Raw genomic sequence first — 26,180 nt, 5'->3', positions numbered from 1 at the left:
GGTTTTCAAACACTGAAAACCCAGAAGTAGATGCTTCCGTTTTCAAACGCACTTCGGAAGTCAAACGGCTTCTGCTGCATGTATCTGTTTTTCACAATTTTCTCTGTTGAATTGGCAGGCCGTCCTTTGCGCCTCGGTTTTCGAACATTTCGGAACTTGAACGGTCGTCCAGAACAGATTTCGTTCAAAAACCAAGGTATCACTGTATTGTTCAGAGCTTACGGGTAGCAGAAAGGTGATAACTACTTCCCCAAGTTGGTGTGTGTGGCATTCGAACGGAGCCCCCGTTCGTCTCACAGACTATTGACCCGTACACCACTAATCTGCTGCCACCAACCAGGTCCTCCCCGGTAAAATCACTTCAGCCTCAGTCAGGTTTTCAATTAGTAAAGAAGAGTGTATTTTATTTCAGACACAAAAAAACTTTTCCGGCATTCCAAACGTTGTTACTCTTTACTTTCTTAGTCTTATTTTCCTCTCTCTATCTCTTCTATCTCCCCTCACTCAAGAACCCACTGCCCTAACTGTCTCTCTGTTTCCAACTGCCTGCCAACCGCTTCTCCAACTGCCTTTCCCAACCAGCCAACCCACTAAAACCAACCAACTACCCACCAACAGCTCCCAATAACAACTAACTCAAACCTCAGGCTAAGCCCTTTTATACACAGGTAGGCTCCGCCTCCCTCCGGCTTTCCTATTGGTCTATATTTTTAACCCTCATAGAATCATAGAGTTGGAAGAGACCACAAGGGCCATCGAGTCCAACCCCCTGCCAAGCAGGAAACACCATCAGAGCACTCCTGACATATGGTTGTCAAGCCTCTGCTTAAAGACCTCCAAAGCAGGAGACTCCACCACACTCCTTGGCAGCAAATTCCACTGTCAAACAGCTCTTACTGTCAGGAAGTTCTTCCTAATCTTTAGGTGGAATCTTCTTTCTTGTAGTTTGGATCCATTGCTCCGTGTCCGCTTCTCTGGAGCAGCAGAAAACAACCTTTCTCCCTCCTCTATATGACATCCTTTTATATATTTGAACATGGCTATCATATCATCCCTTAACCTCCTCTTCTCCAGGCTAAACATGCCCAGCTCCCTTAGCCGTTCCTCATAAGGCATCGTTTCCAGGCCTTTGACCATTTTGGTTGCCCTCCTCTGGACACGTTCCAGTTTGTCAGTGTCCTTCTTGAACTGTGGTGCCCAGAACTGGACACAGTACTCCAGGTGAGGTCTGACCAGAGCAGAATACAGTGGCACTATTACTTCCCTTGATCTAGATGCTATACTCCTATTGATGCAGCCCAGAATTGCATTGGCTTTTTTAGGTGCCGCGTCACACTGTTGGCTCATGTCAAGTTTGTGATCAACCAAGACTCCTAGATCCTTTTCACATGTACTGCTCTCAAACCCTATCTCTCCCTGTACAGACAGCCTTTAAAGGAATGGGCAAACACCACAGTGGGTTGTTGAGTTCTTTCCCCTTCTGAGAAAGGGGCTGTAACTGGTTGCTTCCAAGCACATGGCTAGTACGAGGCTCAGAAAAGCACTTTGCTACTAGCAGATTCACGGGCCTGGAGATTGGCAACAAGGACGATGAGTAATTTCTTCCGAAGTAGCACTTTGTGTTAACGCTTTGCCCCCAGGATCGCCTGTTTAGTTTGTGCTGTGAAGAGCTGGGTAGCTCAGTCGGCTAGAGTGTGGTGCTGATAATCCCAAGGTTGCAGGTTTGATCCCCATAAGGGACTGCTGCAAATTCCTGCATTGCAGGGGGTTGGACTAGATGATCCGCAGGGTCCCTTCCAACCATAGCTGTCAACGTTTCCCTTTTTAAAAGGGAAATTCCCTTATTCCCTTATTCCAAATAGGATTCCTCACAAGAAAAGGAAAAAGTTAACATCTATGCTTCCAACTAGAAGGAACACGGGTGGCGCTGTGGGTTAAACCACAGAGCCTAGTACTTGCGAATCAGAAGGTCGGCAGTTCGAATCCCTGTGATGGGGTGAGCTCCCATTGCTCGGTCCCTGCTCCTGCCAACCTAGCAGTTCAAAAGCATGTCAAAGTGCAAGTAGATAAATAGATACCGCTCCGGCGGGAAGGTAAACGGCGTTTCCGTGCGCTGCTCTGGTTCGCCAGAAGCGGCTTAGTCATGCTGGCCACATGACCCGGAAGCTGTATGCCGGCTCCCTCGGCCAATAAAGCGAGATGAGCGCCGCAACCCCAGAGTCGGCGACGACTGGACCTAATGGTCAGTGGTCCCTTTACTACCTTATGCTTCCAACTCTGTAATTCTATATGAGTTTACTTGATGGAGTGCACTAGGTGTGCATTCTGCTGAATCACTGGATGAAAGAGCTTATATTGGCATTTGCTCTGGCCAGCTCCATTCAAGGTTTGAGCTTCACAAAGGAAAAGTTATGGGTAACTGAACCCTGACTTTAAAAGGCTGCATAAACCATTGTGTCAGAAATGAGCCCAGGTGAGGCTCAGGCTGTGTCCATAAGAGGAGAACCAGGATCCGGCCAGTGGTCCATCTCCTCCAGCAGCCACAGAGTTTCCCTGGGAAGAGGGACTGAGCGTTAAACCACCCTTTTTTTTCTTTTTCTAAATTTTATTTGTATCCCGCCCTCTCTGGCCAAAGCCGGGCTCACAGCGGGTCACGTCATATAAATAAGACAATATGCATAAAACAAGATACAATATGCAAATAAAATAACATTCAACATTCATTAAAATATTAAATACCAGCATTTCAAGATTAAACAGAAATCCACTCTTAACAGTTACAAAAAATAAGTAATTTCTAAACTCCAGTCAATAAAACAACAGCAAGCCACAGTAATATTAATATTAATAATAATAATAATTTTTATTTATACCCCGGCCTCCCCAGCCAAGGCCGGGCTCAGGGCGGCTAACAAGCAATAATAAAAACAAGTTGAATGAATACAACTTAAAAACAAGATTAAAATACAACATTAAAATATTAAAATGTAGCCTCCTCGCAGGAGGAGAAGGAAAGGAAAAAAGAAAGAGAGGGAGGGAATCAAATTGGCTCGAAGCCAAAGGCCAGGCGGAGCAACTCTGTCTTACAGGCCCTGCGGAAAGAAATCAGATCCTGCAGGGCCCTGGTCTCATGAGACAGAGTGTTCCACCAAGTTGGGGCCAGTGCTGAAAAGGCCCTGGCTCTGGTTGAAGCCAATCTAACTTCCTTAGGGCCCGGGACCTCTAGGGTGTTGCTATTTATGAACCTTGAGGCTCTCCGTGGGGCAGACCGGGAGAGGCGGTCCCGTAGGTACGAGGGTCCTAGGCCGTACACAACATAATACAATACAAAATGAGAAGCAGAGACTGGAGGGGGGAGCAAGACAGGTGGAAGGAGGCCTTGCCTGATGGAGTCTCTCCCCTCGCCCTGGGAATTGTAGCTCTGTGGGGGGAATAAGGGGACTCCTAACAACTCTCAGCACCCTCCGCAAACCACAGTTCCCAGGATTCCTCTTGGAGAAACCATGACTAAACAGTGTGATGCTGCTTTAATGGTACGGTGTAGCTGGAGCTTTGAATTTGTTTTTAGATGTTTCGTTTTTAGATTTTTTTAATAAAAAAAACAGTTTTAAATATGTTTTTTTATTGTCTGTTTTATTACAGAAGTGTTTGCCTCCCTGAGCAACTCTGGGAGGAAGCACTGGATATGTACTAATAAATAAAATACATCTAAAAGAGGGCACTGTGTTAGCTATTATTTATTTATTTCAAAAAATCTGTATACCACTGTGCTATTCATATATATATTATATACAGGGGAACCTCGGTTTTTGAACGTAATCTGTTCTGGAAGACTGTTCGACTTCTGAAATGTTCGAAAACCCAGGAGCAATGGGTGGTTGGCAAAATCCATTGAAAGAATGGGAAAACTTGCAGCGGAAGCCGTTTGACTTCCGAGGCGCGTTTGAAAACGGAAGCAATTCCTTCCGGGTTTTCAGTGTTTGGCTTCCAAAATGTTCGGCTTCTGAGATGCTCGAAAACCGAGAAAGCCATTCCTCTTACTTCCTCCTGAGTAAGGGCTGCTGCTGTGGTGTTTTGGTGACAAGAGCCTGACAAAAACATCTGGAAGTCACCAGCTTGAGGAAGGCTGGCCTAAGCCATTTTGGGCTTACAAGGTCGGTAGCAACACTACCGTATTTTGAATTATGATTGGAAACTAGATTGGTAACTAGGACAAGTGTAGGATGAAGCGGTGAACAGTTTTAGACCTCTGTGTTTGCACAGGTTTTTTTAAAAGACAGCCATGAACAGTGGTACCTCGGGTTACAGACCCTTCAGGTTACAGACTCCGCTAACCCAGAAATAGTACCTTGGGTTAATAACTTTGCTTCAGGATGAGAACAGAAATCGTGCTGCAGCGGCATGGCAGCAGCAGGAGGCCCCATTAGCTAAAGTGGTGCTTCAGGTTAAGAACAGTTTCAGGTTAAGAACAGACCTACAGAACGAATTAAGTACTTAACCCGAGGTACCACTGTATATAGAGACGCGGGTGGCGCTGTGGGTTAAACCACAGAGCCTAGGACTTGCCGATCAGAAGGTTGGCGGTTCGAATCCCCGCGATGGGGTGAGCTCCCGTTGCTCGGTCCCTGCTCCTGCCAACCTAGCAGTTCAAAAGCACGTCAAAGTACAAGTAGATAAATAGGTACCGCTCTGGCGGGAAGGTAAACGATTTTCCCGTGCGCTGCTCTGGTCGCCAGAAGCGGCTTAGTCATGCTGGCCACATGACCCAGAAGCTGTACGCCGGCTCCCTCGGCCAATAAAGCGAGATGGGCGCTGCAACCCCAGGGTCGGTCATAACTGGACCTAATGGTCAGGGGTACCTTTTTACCTTTACCACTGCATATTATTTTGAGTTTTGGACAGTGCTTTCAATGAACTAATTCGGTTTAAGGGGAGAAGTGTGGGCTAAGAATAATAATAATAACAGAGTCAGAGTTGATCTAGTTGAATTGTTGTTAGCATTCATCTGTCTAGGGGACAAGGGAGGAGTGAGCCCGAAAATGAGAGTACATTGGTACCTTAGGTTAAGAACTTATTTTGTTCTGGAGGTCCGTTCTTAACCTGAAACTGTTCTTAACCTGAGGTACCACTTTATCAAGTCACTGATATTTTAAATGAATATTCTAAAATGTAAAACAGAAAATTTAATAAAAATTGAGAGAGAGAGAGAGAGAGAGAGAGAGATCTGAAGGTAGCCCTGTATAGCAAAGCTTTTTTAAATGTTTATGTTTTATTATGTTTCTATATAGGTTGGAAGCCGCTTGGAGTGGCTGGGGCAATAAATAACATCACCATCATCATTCCTGTTATTATTATTGAAAGGACGTCCCTATTTTCATTGGAGAAATGTTGGAGAGCATGTATCAAGTGGCTGGGAACCCCAAGCATGGAGAGCTCTTGCTGTGCTTGGCTCTGGCTTTTAGCTTCTACACTTAAGTGGGCCTGATCCAGTTACCCTTTGGCCCGATCCTGCTGCCAGGCTCCTCTTAGCCTCTCCATTCACAGCCACCCCAACTTCTGCAGGCTCTGAGACGCTTCCTGGTGCAACCCGCCTCTCTCTCCTCCCCGCGCGCAAAGGACCAAGTTCGCCTGCCAGGCAGCAGTTCGAAAGGTGCAGCTCCTCCCGCAGAATGGCGGCGGCGTGCCAGCCAGCCTTCCTACCCGGAACGAAGCTTTTCTCCTTCTTCTCCTTCTCCTCTCCCCCTCTCCTCCTCCTCCTCCTCCCCCTTTGCAATCCTGACCCCTAAAGAAGTGCAGTTCCTTTTCCTCCTATGGCCGGGCTCCTGAACAGCCACATCATTCTTTTGTTCTCAGGTGGGAAAGCAAAAAAACACACACACACACCCAAAAACCGCTGGAAGCAGGTAACTGGGCTCAGGTTGCAAAAGGTGTGTGCGATTTCTTAAATTTTATGCTTCCGTGTGTTTCTTTTTCCTCCCCTACGATGAACTCTCCTGGTCTGGAGGGGGAGCGCGGCGCCTTTATTTATTTCTTGGAAAGCTCTACTGAATCGACTTTGTTTTCCAATGAGAGGCATTGTCTGGCTTTTAAATCCCTCCCTTAAAACCTTCTCCTTCCGCCTACTAGATCTTTTCTTCTGCTTTTATTTATTTTTTTTAAACATTTCTGCCCTACCCACTGCCGTTTAACCCTCTCTTGGCTTCCCATCCTTTTCTTTCCTTCTTTTTTCCCCTTCTTTTTGCAAACCGCTTTTTAAAGCAACGAATCGCAGCAATTGCGCATCCAGCAGAATCCGCGCGCCACCCGAACGCATTTGGAGATTTAATCCTTGCGTGGGCGGGGGAAAATAAATACAAATCCAAGGTTTGCAAACAGTAGTTCAAACCCATCCGGTTCCTTGGCGATTGCAATTTATTTTCTTCCCCTTTTTTTGGCCTTTTCTCACGAGGAGGTGCTGGACGGGTTAAACCGATAGAGGGCTGAGCGTCCCAGAGAGGACGAGAAACTTGAGCTTGCAAGAGCCCCTTAATACCCGGGGCCCTTTTCTGATGGGAGGAGAGAAAGGCGCACGCATACAGAGAGAGAGAGGCTGGATTTTTTATTTTTTTTTTTATTTAAAGAAGAGTTTGCATGAAAAATAACAACAGTAATTGTTCCGTTGCAATAGGAAACCGCAGATCCTCCGGGAAAGAAATGCATTCGGGAACGTGCACGGTGGGTAAAAAGCAGCGTCAGCCCAGCGATCTTTGCAAAAAAAGGGAAAGTTGAACCCCTCCCCGAAAACCTCCTGATCAAATAAAAGTAGGAGAGAGGGAAGGAGGGGGGAGGGATCCCGAGCCTCCCTCTCGCCCACCCCCCGGCTGGGTTTTGTGCGGGTTGATCCCTCTCTCTCTCTCCCTCCAAGCATGGCCTCTCTGCTAGGACAATGGCAGAGGCTGCAGCTGATCCCAGATCCAAGGACAAGGCGGAAAGAAAGAGAGAGGATCCCTCGACCCTATAATCCCGCTCCCTTCCTCCCCCACAAAATATAGATGGGGAGAGAGACGCCGATCGCTGCTTCTTCCTCTTTTAAGGCTCTGCAGCCTCTGGAAGAAACGATTGCACCTTTTTAGTGTGTGTGCAAGGTTAGAAAATAGCTTTTTTTTTAGTGTGTGTCTGTGTACAAGTTAAGACACATCTAAATTCTGATCCAGACCTCATTTGGTTTCCCTCGGCACTTAGTGCAGCCCCCATAAAGGGCTTGTTGTTATTTTATTTTTGTAAACGTCCTGTGCAAGGTATTTTTTTAAAAATGCTCTTTTGCTGCCTGAAGAAGAAGAAAAAAGCCGGTAAAACTAGCATGTTTCAGGGGGTTAAGATTCATCCCTGATAAATGGGCTGCCGTCCTATCAGAAGCCACAGAGCAGCAAGTCCCACTGAACTCAATAGGCTTACTCCCAGGAAAGTGGGTACAAGGATGAATACAAGCGCCTTTTCAATGAGACTTCTGCGATAGTCCATTTTAGTCTGCTAGATAACTTTTTAAAAAGTTTTCTCAGTTCATTAACTCTTCATTGTGCTGTTATTTATTTTGTACATTGTCAGTTTTCTCAGTTTGTTAACTCTTTTCATTGTGCTGTTATTTCTTAAAACATTTCACATCCCCACTCATCACATCGTTTGGATTTTGAGATGGGACACAGTAGAAAAATTCTTGCACTAAAATGTTAGAAATAGCCATAGATGCGTGAGATCTCAGAGAAAATGCTTCCCCCACCCCCATCAAAGCTATTTTAAGTCAAATGCAAATGAATGTTGGTTTAAGGGGTAAATAGACGGATTAATCAGTGATAACTTAATATAATGAATCTATTGGTAACCAACCTAATTTTAATGTATTGCTATGTTGGCCTTTCTCCCAACTTGCAAATAAATGAGTAAGAACATCCTAATGGCCAAAGGCCCATCTAGTCCCAATTTCCTGTTCTCCCTGGAAACTGGCAAAAATTGTCCTCTCTGGCAGTTAGAACCTCTGTTGCATTCAGAGCCCTTCTGTTTGTAGTCAGATTTAAACTATAATCCAGGGGGCAGGAAGCCTTTTTCAAGCTGAGGGCCGCATTGCATTCTGGGTGACCTCCCGGGGGCCACAAGCCAGTCATGGATAGGGCCAGCAGGAAATGTGGGCAGAGCGATGAATGTAAATTTTACATTTGTGCAGTAAACTTTAAGTTCCCACAACCAAGAAGTATTGGAGTTCATGAATGCATTCTAGCCAGGCGAAAAGACTCGCAGAGGGTTTGAGGCATGCCTGCGGAGGGAGTGTGGCCTTGGAAGTGTATACTGCAGTGTATCTGAAGAAGTGTGCATGCACACGAAAGCTCGTACCAAGAACTAACTTAGTTGGTCTTTAAGGTGCTACTGGAAGGAATTTTTTTATTTTGTCACATTAAAAGGGAGGGTGTTCCAAGGAGCAGGTACCACCATACTGAAAGGTGCGGAATGGACCTCTTGATTGGGTGCTATCTGCCAGAGGCTCTCATCAGCCGAGCATAGTGATCGCTTGGGTATATAATATTTAAAAAATATTGTTTAAGTGTACACAGACTTAACAGTCAAAACAGTATATTGTTAAAATATTCAACTAAGCATGCAACCTAAACCCAGTAAAACAGTGAAATAAAAATGCAGAATGTGAAATAAAGCAGAAATTCAGAAGATTCAAACACATTAAACAGGGTCTGATCCTATTGGCCAAGGAAAGCCGGGGTAAAAATAGAAGTCTTTGCAAGACATCTGAAGCCATTAATGGTTTCTGCTTTTGGTATGGCGATGAAAACAGCATTCCTTGATCTCTCTCTACTTTATACTCTTCATGCTTTGAGGTGTTTTTTCCCCTAGTAAAACCAAGCTGCTCATAGGTTTTATGAAATAAGTAAATAAAATTCCACAGTACAAGACGGATAGCAAAAAAATAATAATCCTGATTTCTGGGCACTGCCCTGCAATATTTTGAAAGGTACAGGACCACAAGTTGGATTTCCCAAGGTGATCTAAGTCAGTCACAATGACGTCATGTGCGAGGAGCTTTGTAGTCCCAAAACTGGGACTCCCAAGCACCATTTAAGTAGGGTTGCCATATTTCAAAAAGTGAAAATCCAAACACAAAAGTTGTTGAGCTGCTTTTAAGGAAATTCGCCAAAATCTATGCTTCTGACATGTGTTGACATACATCCGGATTTCCCCGGACATTCCAGCGATTTTCTGCCCAGACACTGTTTCCGAAGGCCAAATCCCGGCTATGTCCGAGAAATTCCAGACGTATGGCAACCCTAACTTAAGGCGCTGCTAAATGGGAGGTTTCCCCCCCCCCCTCATTGTTTTAGCAGGAGATCCCAGGCAACTGTGCCTAAAATGAAAGAGAAATTCCTCCTGCCCCGACTGCCATTTTAGCAGACATCCGTCCAGCCTCTGCTTAAATACATCGTCCGTTCCACGCAGTCCTTTTCTTCTAGAAACTTCTGCGGTTGAACAGTCCTTACTGTCAGAAAGTTCTTCCTGATGTTTAATCAGAATCTCCTTTCCTGTAACTTGAATCCATTGATCTGAGTCCCACCCTGTGGAGCAGAATAAAACAAGCTTGTTCCCTCTTCCATGTGACAGGCCTTTAGGTATTTGAAGATGGCTGTCATATCTCCTCTCAGTCTCCACTTTTCTAGGCTAAATTCCCTCATCCGTTCCTTATAGGGCTTGGTTTCCAGACCCTTGATCATCTTGCTTGTCTTCCTCTGCACATCTTCCAGCTTGTCAATATCTTTCTTAAATTCTGCTGTCCAGAACAGGACACAGGACTCCAGGTGTGCTCTGACCAAGATCAAATACAGCAGGAATATGATTTCCCTAGATCAGGACACTGGGTCATTCCACGCCAAATCACCTGGTGCCATGTGCTTTCACAACTCAGATTTTCTTTTTTTAAAAAAAGTAATGTGTTGATAACCTCAAATTAATTTTTTTGGTCCAAAATTGGCTCAGGATTTTTTAAAAAAATAATAATTCTGCATCAGTTTAGTAAAAACCACCTGTTTCGCTTATTTTTCAACCAACTGGGCATATTTTGGTATCAAAATAAAGCTAATTTGGTCTCTGTAAATGAAGGTGTAAAATACTTCTGTTGATGCCACCTACAATAGGTTGGGGGATCCCTTGGCTGTTTGTAGCTGAGGAGAATTTTTCTCTGTTAATTTCTGTTTTTCTTCCTTGCTCTTCAGGTAGAAGGCCCTGCCATCAGACATTGATCTCCGTTTGCTTCTGAGGCAAAGACGACCCTATCGCAGCAGCCGGTTTTTCCACAGGTGTAAGTCAGAAGGCGGAGGCCGGACGCATTCGTCTGCCAGAGAAACCCTTCGCGTTTTCGGAGAAGGCCGGCGGTTAGGCTGTCTCAAAATGGCCGCCAAGCGGGGCGCGACTTCGAGCCTCCATTTGCAGGGCGAGCTGGAGCAGGTGGCCCGGCGGCGGAAGAAGATGGAGGTTGAGGAGGACGAACACGAGAACCCCGAGCCAGAGGAAGGCTGGCGGGGGAAAGGAGAGGCCTCCCGCGGCCCCCGAGACAAAGAGGAGAGGCTGCCCAGGGGCCGGACGGCTCATCAGAAGGCCCTCCTCAACGCCACTCGCTCCCCGCGCTCGGGGTGGAGAAACCCACCAGCGTCCCGGCCAGCGGAGTGGGAAGACAGGCGAGCCTTTCCGTCCTCCCTGGAGGGGCCGGCAGCAGCCCGCCCGTGGCCTAGGAGCGGACGGGCGTCCCGCCACCAGCAGGGCCTCGCCGGGGAAGGCCCCGAGGCCCACAACAGCCTGGACTCCGGGGAGATTGGCGAATCCGGGGTGGTGAAAGTGAAGGAGGAGGTGTTAGGCGATGACTCGGCCAGCATGGAGATGAAGCGCCAGCGCTTCCGCCAGTTCCGCTACCAGGAGGCCGAGGGCCCCCGCGAGGTGTGCAGCCAGCTCTGGTACCTGTGCCACCGGTGGCTGAAGCCGGAGAGGCACACCAAGGAGCAGATCCTGGAACTGCTGATCCTGGAGCAGTTCCTGGCCATCCTGCCGCCAGACCTCCAGAGCTGGGTGAGGGAACACGAACCGGAGACGTGCTCCCAGGCGGCCGCTTTGGCCGAGGATTTCCTACAGATGCAGAGGGAGGCGGAGAGAAGGGAGCAGCAGGTGAGACAGAGATTCATCCTGATTGGCATCTGTGCGCATGCGTGAATGTGCGTTTGGGGAGCAGCAAACATTTGGGGAGAATAGTGATCCTGGCTGGAAGAGCGGGTGGCGCTGTGGTCTAAACCACTGAGCCTCTTGGGCTTGCCGATCAGAAGGTCGGCAGTTCGAATCCCTGTGATGGGGTGAGCTCCCATTGCTCGGTCCCTACTCCTGCCAACCTAGCAGTTCGAAAGCACTCCAAAAGTGCAAGTAGATAAATAGGTACCACTCCAGCGGGAAGGTAAACGGTGTTTCTGTGCGCTCTGGCTTCCGTCACAGTGATCTGTTGCACCCGAAGCAGTTTAATCATGCTGGCCACATGACTCGGAAAGCTGTCTGTGAACAAACACGGGCTCCCTCGGCCTGAAAGCGAGATGAGCACCGCAACTCCAGAGTCTCCTTTGACTGGACTTAACCATCCAGGGGTCCTTTACCTTTACCTTTTCTCTACAGGTAAAGGTACCCCTGCCCGTATGGGCCAGTCGTGTCCGACTCTAGGGTTGTGTGCCCATCTCACTTAAGAGGCCGGGGGCCAGCGCTGTCCGGAGACACTTCCGGGTCACGTGGCCAGCATGACGAAGCTGCTCTGGCGAGCCAGCACCAGCGCAGCACACGGAAACGCCGTTTACCTTCCTGCTATAAAGCGGTACCTATTTATCTACTTGCACTTAAGGGTGCTTTTGAACTGCTAGGTGGGCAGGCACTGGGACCGAACGACGGGAGCTCACCCCGCCGCGGGGATTTGAACTGCCGACCATGCGATCAGCAAGCCCTAGGCGCTGAGGTTTTACCCACAGCGCTACCCGCGTCCCTACCTTTTCTCTACTGGCTGCCAATTAGCTTCTGGTCCCAATTGAAAGTGCTGCTTTTGACCCATAACGCCTTAAACGGGTCAGGAAAGCAATACCTGAAGGACCGCTTCTCCCCATATAAACTGTCCCGGATTCTGCAGTCATCCTCTGAGACCCTTCTTCACCTGCCTCCTCCACACTCCTCCTGTCCAGGCCACAACCTCATTGCTCATGCTGTGTAGCATCCTTGAGCGTTTCTGCCAGGATGGAGGATAGAGAGAGGGGTGTGGGTGTGTAGAAACCAGCCTATTGCGGGGGGGGGGGGGGGATTAAAAAAAGAAACATACCAAATTTATTTATTTATTTCCTTTATTTCATAAAATTTATACACCGCTTGACAGTGAACCACAAACGAACCTAAAAGCAGTTTACAAAAAAATGATAGATATTTTGGTAAGCACAATTAACAATAGTAATTTAAGTCTAACAATAGTCTTTTAAAATGTGTTAGGGGGTGTTATGATTGTGTACTTTGCGGTTTTATATTCTGATTTTGTCCTGTGAACCACCTTGAAATCTGCGGGTATAGGGCAGTATATTAATAATAATAATAATTAAAAACAAACAAACTAAAAACAGGTTAAAACTCACACCAGCTTTCTGAGCATCTGGGTAGGCTTGTTTAAACAAAAACATTTCCAGCAGGTCTTCCTTGGCCATCACTCATAGCCAAGTAAGATTGTCTTCCATGAACATGGTTTGCACAGTGAGTCTGTAAGCGACACTGGAGGCCAATTCTGGATCCACACATCTTTCCACAGTGGGGACATAGGGTTCTGTGCGGGAGTTGATCATGGCGAGAGTTTGCCAAGCCTCTTAGCATGTTTCTCCCTTTCTTCCTGAGTTTGAGCGTCTTCAAAGCCCGTGACACCTTTGGTAAAGGCTGTTCTCCAATTGGAACACTCGTAGGCCAATGTTTCCCAGTTGTCAGTATTTATACTACATTTCTTTAGATTTGCCTTGAGAGAGTCCTTTAACCTCTTTCGCTTTGCAGCAAAGGCACCTGCCTGTTGTCATGAGGCAGGGAGTTCCGCAGTGTAGGTGCTGCCACACTAACAGATTGATTTCTTACAAATGCATGATGGGTACCACAAAGCACCCATAAGAGATCCAGTGCGTCAAAATTCCATTGGTTGCCCCGCCCACTTTACCCTCTGTGTGAAAAACCCTTCCATGTGGCAAGAGGGCACTGCATCCCTCTGGCGGAAAAGGGTTTCCCTGCCCCTACGGTAATTGCAAAAGCCCTGCCCTGAAGAGGGGCTGGGTTAGGCTATCTCCAAGGCTGCTTTCCACTCGAAAATTCCTTGCATTTTTAGAATTTCCCTATATGCTGCTAAGGATGTGTCTGTCTACGAAAGCCTAAACCCAGGCGTACGCAAAGTCTGCTGGGACTGCAGTGGGGCTTTGGCGGAGGGAATTAGGTGACCTAGTCCAGATTTATTAAATTTGTATACCTCTCGCTCAGAAAGAAGTATCCCTAAGCGGTGAACAATGGAATTGCACAAAACAGTATGCAGCGTTCAGTGCGTTAGAAGCAAACCATTCAGTGGTCAAATAAACTAATAATACAAAATGCTTCAGTGAAAGCTCAGTTGAATCATAGAATCCTAGAGTTGGAAGAGACCACAAGGGCCATCGAGTCCAACCCCCTGCCAAGCAGGAAACACCATCAGAGCACTCCTGACATATGGTTGTCAAGCCTCTGCTTAAAGACCTCCAAAGTAGGAGACTCCACCACACTCCTTGGCAGCAAATTCCACTGTCAAACAGCTCTTACTGTCAGGAAGTTCTTCCTAATGTTTAGGTGGAATCTTCTTTCTTGTAGTTTGGATCCATTGCTCCGTGTCCGCTTCTCTGGAGCAGCAGAAAACAACCTCTCTCCCTCCTCTATGTGACATCCTTTTATATATTTGAACATGGCTATCATATCACCCCTTAACCTCCTCTTCTCCAGGCTAAACATGCCCAGCTCCCTTAGCCGTTCCTCATAAGGCATCGTTTCCAGGCCTTTGACCATTTTGGTTGCCCTCCTCTGGACACGTTCCAGTTTGTCAGTGTCCTTCTTGAACTGTGGTGCCCAGAACTGGACACAGTACTCCAGGTGAGGTCTGACCAGAGCAGAATACAGTGGCACTATTACTTCCCTTGATCTAGATGCTATACTCCTATTGATGCAGCCCAGAATTGCGTTGGCTTTTTTAGCTGCCGTGTCACACTGTTGGCTCATGGCAAGTTTGTGGTCAACCAAGACTCCTAGATCCTTTTCACATGTACTGCTCTCAAGCCAGGTGTCACCCATCTTGTATTTGTGCCTCTCATTTTTTTTTGCCCAAGTGCAATACTTTGCATTTCTCCCTGTTAAAATTCATCTTGTTTGTTTTTGCCCAGTTCTCTAAACAAGAAACAAGAACATTTTTAGCATCTTTCTGCTAGGAAGACTTAATCAGAGACCTGCTGTGATAAGCTTGCAAGGCACTTTGAGGGTAAACCCATGCGTATGCACTCTAGACACGACACCATTATTGATTTGAGTCCTTTGGAGGTGTCCAGACCTGGTCTGGCTGTATTAAGATCAATGTTTGTTGATGTGACCTCAAGCGACAGAGCCAAAATGGTGCTTTGCCTGGTTGTACAACAATGCGACACCTCAACCCTCTCTCTGTCTGTCACCGATGGGTTGGACACAGAAGAATGATGGGAAGAATCAGCTGGGGAGCCCCCAAGGGGAGATGGCTCAGAGCCCGGGGTGTAGTGGTGGAGCAACAATGAGTGGTCAGAGGGAGAAGAGTGGGAGGAGGCAGTTCTGGAAGCCAAAGAGGTAACGGGGCTTAGTGAGCGGGGAGAGTCTGTGGCAGAGAGAAGTCCAGAATCAGGCAGAAGCTGAAGCAGGAGAGGAGGAAGGCCAAGAGGCAGAGATGGGTCAGGCTGGTGAAGAGGCACAGGTGTGTGCTCCTCCTGCTGCCAGAAGCTCCCCTCTGATTCCCAGAACCAAGAGAGGCATGAAAAGGGTGGAGGGAGAAGTAAGCTTCACGCAGGCGTAGTCTCAGATTGCTCACCACCCATCCTATCTCTCTCTGGTTTGGTTTTGGTTTTTTGTATAGTTTTTATTAAGTTTTTCTATTTTACATTTTAGAATATTCATTTAAACAACCTTAAAATATCAATGACTTACCTTCTTCTCTTTCCATGGTTCAGTTTGCATGCCATAAGATCCCTGCATATTTTACATAAACTAAACCATTCAGGGTTCCATTTTCACATCCATCAAAACTTATTTACACTGGTGGTTTTTTTGGGATACATGAACTTACCCTGCAGTTTTCCCTCTGCAGCTGCACTAATATTCCCCCCACCCTTTCCCTGGTAACAGTCGTAACTGAGCCAATGTGGAACAGCACTAGGGTGTTGGACCAGCTCCAGGGAAACCCACGTATTAAATCCCCATACACCCAGTGACCACCTCCCCACTTATTCTACATCACAGGGTTGCTGTGACAACCCGAAGGACTTGCATGCTTTGTGCAAGAAGGGTGGGGTTTGGTTTTGTTTTAAAGGAACCAGTTACATGAACCAGTTCTGACACTGTTCGCTGCAAGCTGCCCTTTTACAAGCGCTAACTAATACAGAGCATAACTTTGTGGCGTTTGGCCCTTACGTATTACCCTGGCTGTCTGAGCCCTACAATTTTGGACCTGATCAAGATCTTTGCTGCTCTTTTCAGGTGCTGGGTCTCTTCGAAATGGACAACGCAGACTCTCCAGAGCCGGAACCAGAGCAAACCCCCTCCGACTCTGCGCCAAAGCCTCTTTTCAGGGAAGCAAAGCAAGAGGCCGATGAGGAAGAGGGCAGCAATTTGGGTAAGAAGTTCCATTTTGCGCGGTTATCTTCTTTGCTTACTGAGTCATCGCACCTGTTTTGGGTTCGTAGGCTCATTTCCCCCCCCCCCCAATGAAATTCAGAGTGCCTGGCATCCAGGGCTGCCCTCTCTGCCCCAAACATTCGCCCCACTGGGGAGCTTCGGAGCTTATTGCAAAAGTTCTCCTGATAGATAACATTTCTCCAGCTTTTCTCAAGATGTTACCCTCCAAAGGATCTGCAGCCCCTTCCACCTTTTGGTGACATCCCAGTCCTTCACTTGAGACGCGAATAAAGGGATTCTAAGGAGCTTAAGAACAATGGCTAGTTCTCAGCAGAGACCCTAGAGCAGAACGTGGTGGCTGAGCGAGTTTATTGCCTGTATCAAGCTGGAACTTTCTGCTAAATGGATCTCGAGCAATGTGACTGGGAACAATCTGTTCCTGCCTGAGAGGCTGCCCGTCAGGCTGGATGGGCAACATTGGGTTGGCATCCTCTGTAATGCTTTTATCAGATTGCCACCGTTCCGTCAAAATGGGCTGGCTGCTCAATTTAGAATCGTGGAAGGGACCTGAGGGTCATCTAATCCAACCCCCTGCAATGCTTGAATCTTTTGTCCAACATGGGGCTCGAACCCACAACCCTGAGATTAAGAGTAGTCTTCTGCTCTACCGACTGAGCTATCCCTTGGGATTTGCCTAAAAGAGAGAGTGGGAGGGCATTTGACCCTCCAGATGTTGCCGAACTGCTATCCCCATCACCCTCAGCAAGCGCCAGGGAGGGTGAGTGCCGTCGTTCAACAACATCTGGAGGAGCAAAGTTCCCCCTGCACCTGCCTAAAATGCTGCACAAAATCTCGCCATCACTCCTGGCCGTTTCGTATTTTTAAAAAACAAATCTCAGGGTATCAGGTGATGGGGAAATGCCCCAAACCCCAGAGAACCACTGCCAGGATTAGCTAGGAGTGCCCTCCATAGATTATTGTACTACAGTTCCTATCATTCCTGGCCATGCTGGCTGGGGCTGATGGGTATTGGAGTCCAGCAATGTCTGGAGGGATCTCCTGAGGACTGATCCATTTAGGGAAGCTGAGATGGTGTCTGTTGTTTTGAGATCAAGTAGACTGGGAGCGGGACGCAGGTGGCGCTGTGGGTTAAACCACAGAGCCTAGGACTTGCCGATCAGAAGGTCGGTGGTTCAAATCCCCGCGACGGGGTGAGCTCCCGTTGCTCGGTCCCAGCTCCTGCCAACCTAGCAGTTTGAAAGCACGTCAAAAGATCAAGTTGATAAATAGGTACCACTCTGGCGGGAAGGTAAACGGCGTTTCTGTGCGCTGCTCTGGTTCGCCAGAAGCGGCTTAGTCATGCTGGCCACATGACCCAGAAGCTGTACGCAGGCTCCCTCGGCCAGTAAAGCGAGATGAGCGCCGCAACCCCAGAGTCGGCCACGACTGGACCTAATGGTCAGGGTCCCTTTACCTTTAGGCTGGGAGCAAGAGAGGGTGGAATTGTGGAAGAACGTTACCAGCAAATAGTGATGACCAACTCAGCTGAACAGTTCAGGTTTTTCAAATGCCGTGGCCCTTGAAGACAGAGAGTGGTGTTCAGCTAAGTATTACGGAGGGGAGCAGACCTTTGAAATGGTTGGACTTGGTCACGTTCGTTCATTTCGCTGGACAAGATGATCCTCAGGATCACTTCCAACTCTGATTTTACCACCCAAAGTTTTCTAATGTTTCTTTTTATTAGTTTTTAGTTACAATAATCCAGTCATAGCCTCATTATAACAATGCCAAATTATAATGCAATTAAAAATACCAATCATTCAGATGCCAAATTACATTATTTAGGTGGCCCCCCGCATGCTAAAATTGACAGTTTGATTGTTTTATTTATTCCTGCGTTTCAGAATCTTAATAATGTCAAAATAAAAAAATTCCTTCCAGTAGCACCTTAAAGACCAACTAAGTTAGTTCTTGGTATGAGCTTTCGTGTGCATGCGCACTTCTTCAGATACACTGCAACTTAATAGTTGCAGATACACTGCAACTATCTGTAACTTAATAATGTCAGTTACATCCCAGTCAAAATAATAATCCCTTATACAACAACTGCAATGTTAGTAACTTCTATTCCTGTTGACACATTAAATGATTTATAGAACTACAATTGAGGAACTCAATCTATATCAGGGGTCAGCAAACTTTTTCAGCGGGGGGCCGGTCCACTGTCCCTCAGACCTTGTGGGGGGGGCCGGGCTGTATTTTGGAAGGGGAAAAAATGAATTGATTCCTATGCCCCACAAATAACCCAGAGATGCATTTTAAATAAAAGCACACATTCTACTCATGTAAAACACACTGATTCCCGGACCGTCTGCAGGCCGGATTTAGAAGGCGATTGGGCTGGATTCGGCCCCCAGGCCTTAGTTTGCCTACCCATGATCTATATCCTTGTTCTTCCTGTGTGTGGCAATTATTCTGTCCTTGGTGTTTCTTCCTGTCCTTGTAAAATGTTGCCTATCTTTTCCCAGTTGTTGCTGTTCTCCTTCATGCCTTGGGTGGAGCTAATATTGCATTGTTGTTTCAGAAATCCTCCATTTCTCCGTCCCGTGCTTCATTGTTTTGCAACTTTAACAGCAGCTGCAAAAGCCACACTGTCCCAATAAATACCCTGTTTTCGCCATGTTTCTCTCGGCCATTTTTCTCTTACGTTTCTTTTTCGAGAGACAGAGTGATACAATATACATACAGTGGTACCTCAGGTTACATACGCTTCAGATTACAGACGCTTCAGGTTACAGACTCCGCTAACCCAGAAATAGTGCTTCAGGTTAAGACCTTTGCTTCAGGATAAGAACAGAAATCGTGCTCCGGCAGTGCGGCGGCAGCAGGAGGCTCCATTAGCTAAAGTGGTGCTTCAGGTTCAGAACGGACCTCCAGAATGAATTAAGTACTTAACCCGAGGTACCACTGTATAGAAAAGTTCCTAATCTGGTCCCTGGTGTGATCAGGATCTCTCTCTCTCCCCCTCCCCCTCTTTGCCCGCAGGCAACCTTGGGCAAGTGGCGCCCCGGGCAGGTGGCCCCCTCCCCCTGTACCCAGAGGAGGGCAGCTCCGACGACGAGGGCCTATTGGACCTTGTCTATGCCGCCAACCTTGAGATCCACAGCCGGCGGCCGCCCCGCAGGACCCGCCTCATCCGGATGCGCACCCACGAGCTGCAGGTGTCCGACGAGGAGTGCTTGACCCGCTTCCGCCTGGACCGCCAGGCCATCCAGGACCTCTGCACCCTTCTGGCTCCTTACCTGGACGGCGCCTCGGCCAGCCGCAGGCACATCCCCACCTTGCAGAAGGTGCTGATCGCACTGCAAGTGCTAGGCACCGGGTCCTTCCAGCGGATGACGGGCGACAACCTGCGCGTGTCGCAGTCGTCGGTCAGCCGCTGCCTCGACGCCTTCCTGGAGGCCATGCTCCGCCACGTCCACGAGCACATCACCTTCCCCACCACCGACTCGGAACTGCGCCGCACGCGGGAAGCCTTCTTCGACATCGCCGGCTTCCCCAACGTCATCGGGATCGTGGACTGCACCCACGTCCCCATCATCGCGCCGGCCGACATGCCGGCACTCTACCGCAACTGCCACAACTTCCACAGCCTCAACGTGCAGGCCACATGCGACGCCTCGGGGTGCTTCACCCACGTGCTGGCAAAATTCCCCGGCAGCGTCCACGACGCTCGGATATTCCAGCTCTCCCAGCTGCAGAGGCTCCTGGAGTCGTGGCCCGAAGGGAAGGGTTGGCTCTTGGGTGAGTATTTGAGTGTTTGGGGAGGCCCGTTCTGAGGTGAACGAACCATGTCTGTCTGCTCTGTCCCCACACTGGATGTCTGTGCTGCTGTCCTCTTCTTACATCAGGGATGTCCAAGTAAGATTGTCTTACATCAGGGATGTCCAAAACGTCGATTGCGATCTACTGGTCGATCCCTGCAAGGTTTTTGGTCAATCGCGGTTGATCGCTGGCCCCCTTCCACCCCCTCTTCCTGCGCCGGCCTCCATTGTTACAGAAGGGAAGGTGGAGTTTAGAAGCGGAGGCTGTTATCTGGCCAGCGATCGTAAGGTTAGTGGCGGCTTCTGTTCCTCCCTCCCTCAGAAGAGCTGCAAAAAAGTCCCTAACCCCTCCAAAAAAGCTTGATAAGTTTGACCTGAACCCCTAAAAAACGGGGATAGATCACTGCCAGATTTTAAATTTGAAAGTAGATCGCATTCTCTTGGGAGTTGGCCACCCCTGGTGTTCCACGAACACGGTCTTAACAGTGAGTCCGTAAGTGACTGTGGAGGCCAATTCTGGATCCACACGTTCTTCCACAGTGGGGACAAAGTTTTCCGGGTGGGAGTTGATCCTACTGCCAAGCCTGCCTTCCTCTTAGCACGTTTCTCTCTTTCATCCTGAGTTTGAGCATCTCCAAAGCCCGTGGACACCTTGGGTAAAGGCTGCTCCAGTTGGAGCACTCGCAGGCCATTGTTTCCCAATTGTTGGTGTTTATACGGCATTTTTAAAGTTTTGCCTAAGACACCCACAAAAAATGTGCATAGGCAGCAAATATATGGGGCCCTGATCCTTTCGGACCCCACAGTAAAGTATTTAGTGGGGCGAGTTCCCCCAATATTTTCTGCAAGTTGATGTCTTCCTCCCTCCCTCCCTTCCTCTATTGGCCAGCCGCCTCCCCACATAGCCAGGCCAAGCGCCCCCGATATATGTGGTTTAATTAAAATTTCATTTCTGAATTTCAAAAGTTTACAAAATAATACATACTTTCTAAATACACACCCATTTCACATTCAACTTCCCCTCCCCCCCTCCATGGTTCCCCCCATAGTTTCTAAGTTTGCTGCGTAATATAATTATTGTTTACCTTATCTTTTCCACGCTGGGCTCCCAGCAGATATTCAACTGCTGTTCTCCATTCAAATCCTACCTGCCTCTTTCTTTCTTTCTTTCTTTTCTTTACATATTTCCAATAATTCTTTAAATACTCAAGAAAGGTTTCCACTCCTCCTTATAGTCTGCCTCCTCTCTGTCTCTAATTTTCATTGTTAAATTTGCCAATTCGGCATTTTTTACAGCCACTCCTCTTGAGTAGGTATCTCCTGATTTCGCTATTATTATTATTTTGCGAATAAAGTGCTCTTGTTGCTGTCATGGTCTACAAAAATAGGTTCATCCATCTTTTGAGCTCCCCCGATATTTTCTGAAAATTGCCGCCATGAATCCTCATCTGCTCCCTTCCCTGGCTTGGACAGCACCTTCCCCTCCAGCCGGGTGCCACCCTCTTTTTCCGACTTGCTACACAGCTTTTGCCGCCATTTCTGCACATCTCTGAGCTGGGCAGCCGGGAGAGGCAGGCAGAAAGGGCAGTTGGCAAGGCGAGGAGGAAGTGGGGGAGCGGTTGGTACGTTTCCGAGCACAATTCAAAGTGTTGGTAATGACCTTTAAAGCCCTAAACGGCCGTAGCCCAGTATACCTGAAGGAGCATCTCCACCCCCATCGTGGGGTTACCTTTGAAGGTGACCTGGAAACTGCAACTGATCCAGAATGCGGCAGCTGGATTGGTGACTGGGAGCGGCTGCCGAGACCACATAACACCGGTCTTGAAAGATCTACATTGGCTCCCAGTACGTTTCTGAGCACAATTCAAAGTGTTGGTGCTGACCTTGAAAGTCCTAAACGGCCTCGGTCCTGTATACCTGAAGGAGCGTCTCCACCCCCATCGTTCAGCCCGGACACTGAGATTCAGTGCCAAGGGCCTTCTGGCGGCTCCCTCACTACAAGTAGCCAAGTTACAGGGAACCAGGCAGAGGGCCTTCTCGGTGGTGGCACCCACCCTGTGGAATGCTCTCCCACCAGATGTCAAAGAGAAAAACAACTACAGTGGTACCTCAGGTTACAGACGCTTCAGGTTACAGACTCCACTAACCCAGAAATGGTACCTCGGGTTAAGAACTTTGCTTCAGGATGAGAACAGAAATTGTGCTCCACCGGTGCAGCAGCAGCTGGAGGCCCCATTAGCTAAAGTGGTACCTCAGGTTAAGAACAGTTTCAGGTTAAGAATGGACCTCCAGAACGAATTAAGTTCTTAATCCGAGGTACCACTGTACCAGACTTTTATAAGACATCTGAAGGCAGTCCTGTTTAGGGAAGCTTTTAATGTTTAACAGACTGTTGTATTTTAATATTTTGTTGGAAACCGCCCAGAGTGGCTGGGGAAACCCAGCCAGATGGGCGGGGTATAAGTAAATAATAATAATAATAATAAGAAGAAGAAGAATTAACATGGGCGAGGGTGTGTTAGAGGGGGGGGGCTGTGCCCGGTTGTGTGTGGCAGAGGAACGTGCCCTCAGGGGAGCAGGGAGGAAGTGTGGGGACGGGAAATATTTTGTTCAAGTTGAGAGCCAGTGTGGTGTAGTGGTTAAGAGCGGTAGTCTCGTAATCTGGGGAACCGGGTTCGTGTCTCCGCTCCTCCACATGCAGCTGCTGGGTGACCTTGGGCCAGTCACACTTCTCTGAAGTCTCTCAGCCCCACTCACCTCACAGAGTGTTTGTTGTGGGGGAGGAAGGGAAAGGAGATTATTGGCCGCTTTGAGACTCCTTAGGGTGGTGATAAAGCAGGATATCAAATCCAAACTATTCTTCTTCTTCCTGTGCCGTTCACGCTCACGCTTCTCCCTCCTCTCCTCCGCAGGCGACAGCGGCTACCCCTTGCGCCCTTTCCTCATGACGCCGCACCCCGACGACGGCCCGGAGCCCGTGGCCCGCTACAACGCCACGCACGAGACGACGCGGATGGTGGTGGAGCGGGCCTTTGGGCAGCTCAAGATGCGCTTCCGCTGCCTCCACTCCACCGGCGGGCGGCTCATGCTTCGCCCGGAGAAGGTGGCCAAGGTGTTTGTGGTGTGCGCCATGCTACACAACATGGCCCTCCGGCGCCAGTTGCCCATTATCAATGGCGGACAAGGGGTGGACACCGAGGTCCCCGTGCCTCCCTACCTGGAAACCGACAGCCTGGTGGAGCAAGACCCCCGCGGGGCGGATGTCCGGGAGCAGATCATTAGCACTTATTTCTCACAATAAATTTTGACTTTTGGTAGACGGCTCGCGGCTGGTTGCGCGTCCTTCGGGGTGTGGAAGAGGAAGGGCAGTCTTAGGTCGTCGTAAGCACTCCTCTCTCCCAGACTTAGATTCCCAGGGCTGTTGCATCCCGCCCAACGACCAAAAACACCAAGAGTTTCCTTAGGGGGTGATCAAGGGCCTCACTCCGTGTGAGGTTTAATCTCTCAGCGCACGATTAAACTGTGGGACTCCCTGCCACTGGAGGCAGTGATGGCCACCAACTCGGATGGCTTTCAAAGAGGATTAGGCAAATTCGTGGAGGAGGAGAGGTCTCTCGATGGCTACTAGCCAGCTTGGCTACCTCCACAGCTGAATGCTTCTGAATGCCAGTTCTTGGAAGGCTCAGATGGGGAGAGTGAGTTTTGGGCTTGGGTCCTGTTTTTGGGCTTCCCGCAGGCATCTGGTCAGCCACTGTGAGGACAGGATGCTGGACTCAACGGCCTTTCCGTTCTCTGTGTCCCTTACGTATAAAAACAGGAGTAGAGATTGACTTCCAAGCTTGTCATGTAAGCTGCTACAACATCCCTGGTAAGCGGCCTTTCTTTAGGGGTCAAGCAGACTTGTTCTCCCCTTATGAGGTGGAAATTCCCCCTTTACCTTTTCTGCAGATTAACTTCCCCACGTATAAAAACAAGTTCAAGCCCCATCAGTGTGGTAAACGACCCAAAAGACTTCTCATTTCAACTTGGCCTGCTCTGCTTCCACTCCCCACGAGACTTAATTGCTGGAAAGGAAGCCAGGATGAGTTTAGCAGGGAGGTGGATGGGCTGCTTCAAACTACAGCAGGCGTGGGGAACCTTTTGGTTCCTGCTGAACTACAACTCCCATGAGCCCCAGCAAGCATTGCCAGTGAGTATGGATGATGGGAGTCGTAGTCCAGCAACATCTGGAGGACCAGCGGTTCCTCACATATGACCTACAGTTACTGCAGAGCTTTGCATTTCATCAAATTTTGCACAAGATAACTATGATATCTACGATGATTCCGAGCACTTGGGGTCTAACAGTGAGAAGAGACAGTGTGGTGTAGCGGTTAGAGTGTCGGAATAGGAACCGGGAGACCTGCGTTCAAATCCCTACCCAGCCACAAAGCTCAAGGGGTGACCTTGGGCCAGTCACTTCCTCTTAGCCTAACCTACCTCACAGGGTTGTTGTGGGGAGTAAAATAACAAGGGGAGAACCACGTGTGTCGCCTTGGAACTCCTTAGAGGAAAATGTTGGGCTCAAATGCAATAAAGAAATAATAAAGATCCGCAATCCCACCGTGTTTTTGTTGTTGTTTTAGTTTAGTTGGGGGGCGGGCTCATCTGATTTCTCATGGGGTGAACAGCAGCTAGGGGGAGGGATTTTTATGCATTTGTTTATTATTGCCATCAATCCCCCGTTATTTACCGATCCCATTATTTTTTTGTTCCATTAATTCCGGTTGCATCCCTTAAGATTCTCAAGGTGGCATACATGACTCTCTCCCCAATATTATCCTCATGACAACCCTGTGAGGTCAGGTTAGGCCAGAAGTCAGTCGTCGGTGAGCTTCGCTGTGGCCAAGCGGGGATTCGAACCCAGGATCTCGCGTGCAACGGTCTCACGTGCTCTACTGGGGGAAAGGGGGAAACAAGACAAGTTGGCCACCAGTACTACCATCTCAAGTCATGTTCCTGAAGCCCCTTTGTGGTCAACCGTGAGGACTTTTAGCAACCGAAGGTGAGCTCACCCTGGGAAAGCTCTACTGGCGCTCCCTTGGGGTAGAGCATCTCTTTGGCCCTCTGAAGCTTCCATGTTCAGCCCAGCATCTCCAAGCAGAGCTACGAGAGAACACAAGGTTGCAAGTTCAATCCCCGCATGGGACAGCAGAATTGCAGCGGGTTGGACTAGATCAGGGGTCAGCAAACTTTTTCAGCAGGGGGCCTGTCCACTGTCCCTCAGACCTTGTGGAGGGCCAACTATATTTTGAAAAAAAAAAAATGAACAAATTCCTATGCCCCACAAATAACCCAGAGGTGCATTTTAAATAAAAGCACACATTCTACTCATGTAAAAACATGCTGATTCCCAGACCATCCGTGGGCCAGATTTAGAAGGCGATTGGGCCAGATCCGGCCCCCGGGCCTTAGTTTGCCTACCCATGGACTAGATCCCTTCCAAGTCCACAATTATACACTTCCATGCTGCTGGCTGGTGTGATTTCTGACGTGCATCAGGGCACACATGCAAGAGCTTTACAGCAACAAACCTGCGGTGGGTCTCTGGCTGCTGTGGGACTCCCAACTCCCATCAGCTCCCAGCCAGAATCGCGAACGGTCAGGGATGATGGTGGTCGGAGTCCCGCAACAATTGGAATTTCAAGTTCTCCATCAATGAGGGAAGGGGATCAGCACAAAGGAGCATGCAGTGAGCACCAGTGGCGCTGTGGTCTAAACCACAGAGCCACTTGGGCTTGCCGATCAGAAGGTCGGCGGTTCAAATCCCTGCGACGGGGTGAGCTCCCGTTGCTCGGTCTCAGCTCCTGCCAACTTAGCAGTTCGAAGCACACCAGTGCAAGCAGATAAATAGGTACCACCGAAGGTAAACTGCGTTTCCGTGTGCTGCTCTGGTTTCCGCCATGGTGTCCCCTTGCGCCAGAAGCAGTTTAGTCCTGCTGGCCACATGACCCAAAAAGCTGTCTGTGGACAAATGCCGGCTCCCTTGGCCTGAAAGCGAGAGGAGCGCCACAACCCTAGAGTCACCTTTGACTGGACTTAACCGTCCAGGAGTCCTTTACCTTTTTAAAAAACCTTTTATTACAAGCGTAGCAGGGTGAGCTGGGGTGTTAGGGAAGCGGTGGTACTGGGCTGGGCCTAAGTTCAGTAGCAGAAGAAGATCAAAGCATAAGCAGAGCTCTGCTGGGGCAAAGACCCATCTAGGCTAGCCTACAGGATACAGTGAAAGCAGTGATGGCTTCCTCCATTGTATCCTGGGAACTGTAGTTTCTTAAGGGTGCTGGGAGTTGTTAGGACACTCCCCCTCATGGTGCTACAGTTCCCAGGGTGCCTTAACAATTGATCCCTCTCCTCAGGGAATGCTGGGAATCGTTGCTC

At 48.6% G+C, this 26,180-nt stretch overlaps 1 protein-coding gene across 4 annotated transcripts; it reads left to right on the top strand.

Moving 5' to 3' along the window:
• The first annotated feature begins 5,755 nt into the window (after positions 1-5,755).
• Positions 5,756-24,370, top strand: LOC309524740 (uncharacterized protein). Of its 4 annotated transcripts, none has more exons than XM_082209718.1 (5): positions 5,756-5,903; positions 10,248-11,190; positions 15,802-15,937; positions 18,985-19,743; positions 22,676-24,370. In XM_082209718.1, the coding sequence occupies exons 2-5, from the start codon at positions 10,423-10,425 to the stop codon at positions 23,062-23,064; spliced, it is 2,052 nt and encodes a 683-aa protein (XP_082065844.1). In that variant the 5' UTR covers positions 5,756-5,903; positions 10,248-10,422; the 3' UTR covers positions 23,065-24,370. The 4 variants fall into 4 exon arrangements, with proteins under 4 accessions (XP_082065844.1, XP_082065841.1, XP_082065843.1 ...); XM_082209715.1 differs by lacking the exon at positions 5,756-5,903 and adding an exon at positions 6,255-6,714; XM_082209717.1 differs by lacking the exon at positions 5,756-5,903 and adding an exon at positions 6,762-7,124.
• Positions 24,371-26,180: the final 1,810 nt, after the last annotated feature.

The sequence above is a fragment of the Podarcis vaucheri genome (genome assembly GCF_965113315.1).
Source record: "Podarcis vaucheri genome assembly, chromosome: 2".
Classification (NCBI taxonomy): Eukaryota; Metazoa; Chordata; class Lepidosauria; order Squamata; family Lacertidae; genus Podarcis; species Podarcis vaucheri.
The sequence above is the reverse complement of the archived record's forward strand: the minus strand, read 5'-3'. Positions and strand labels throughout refer to the sequence as shown.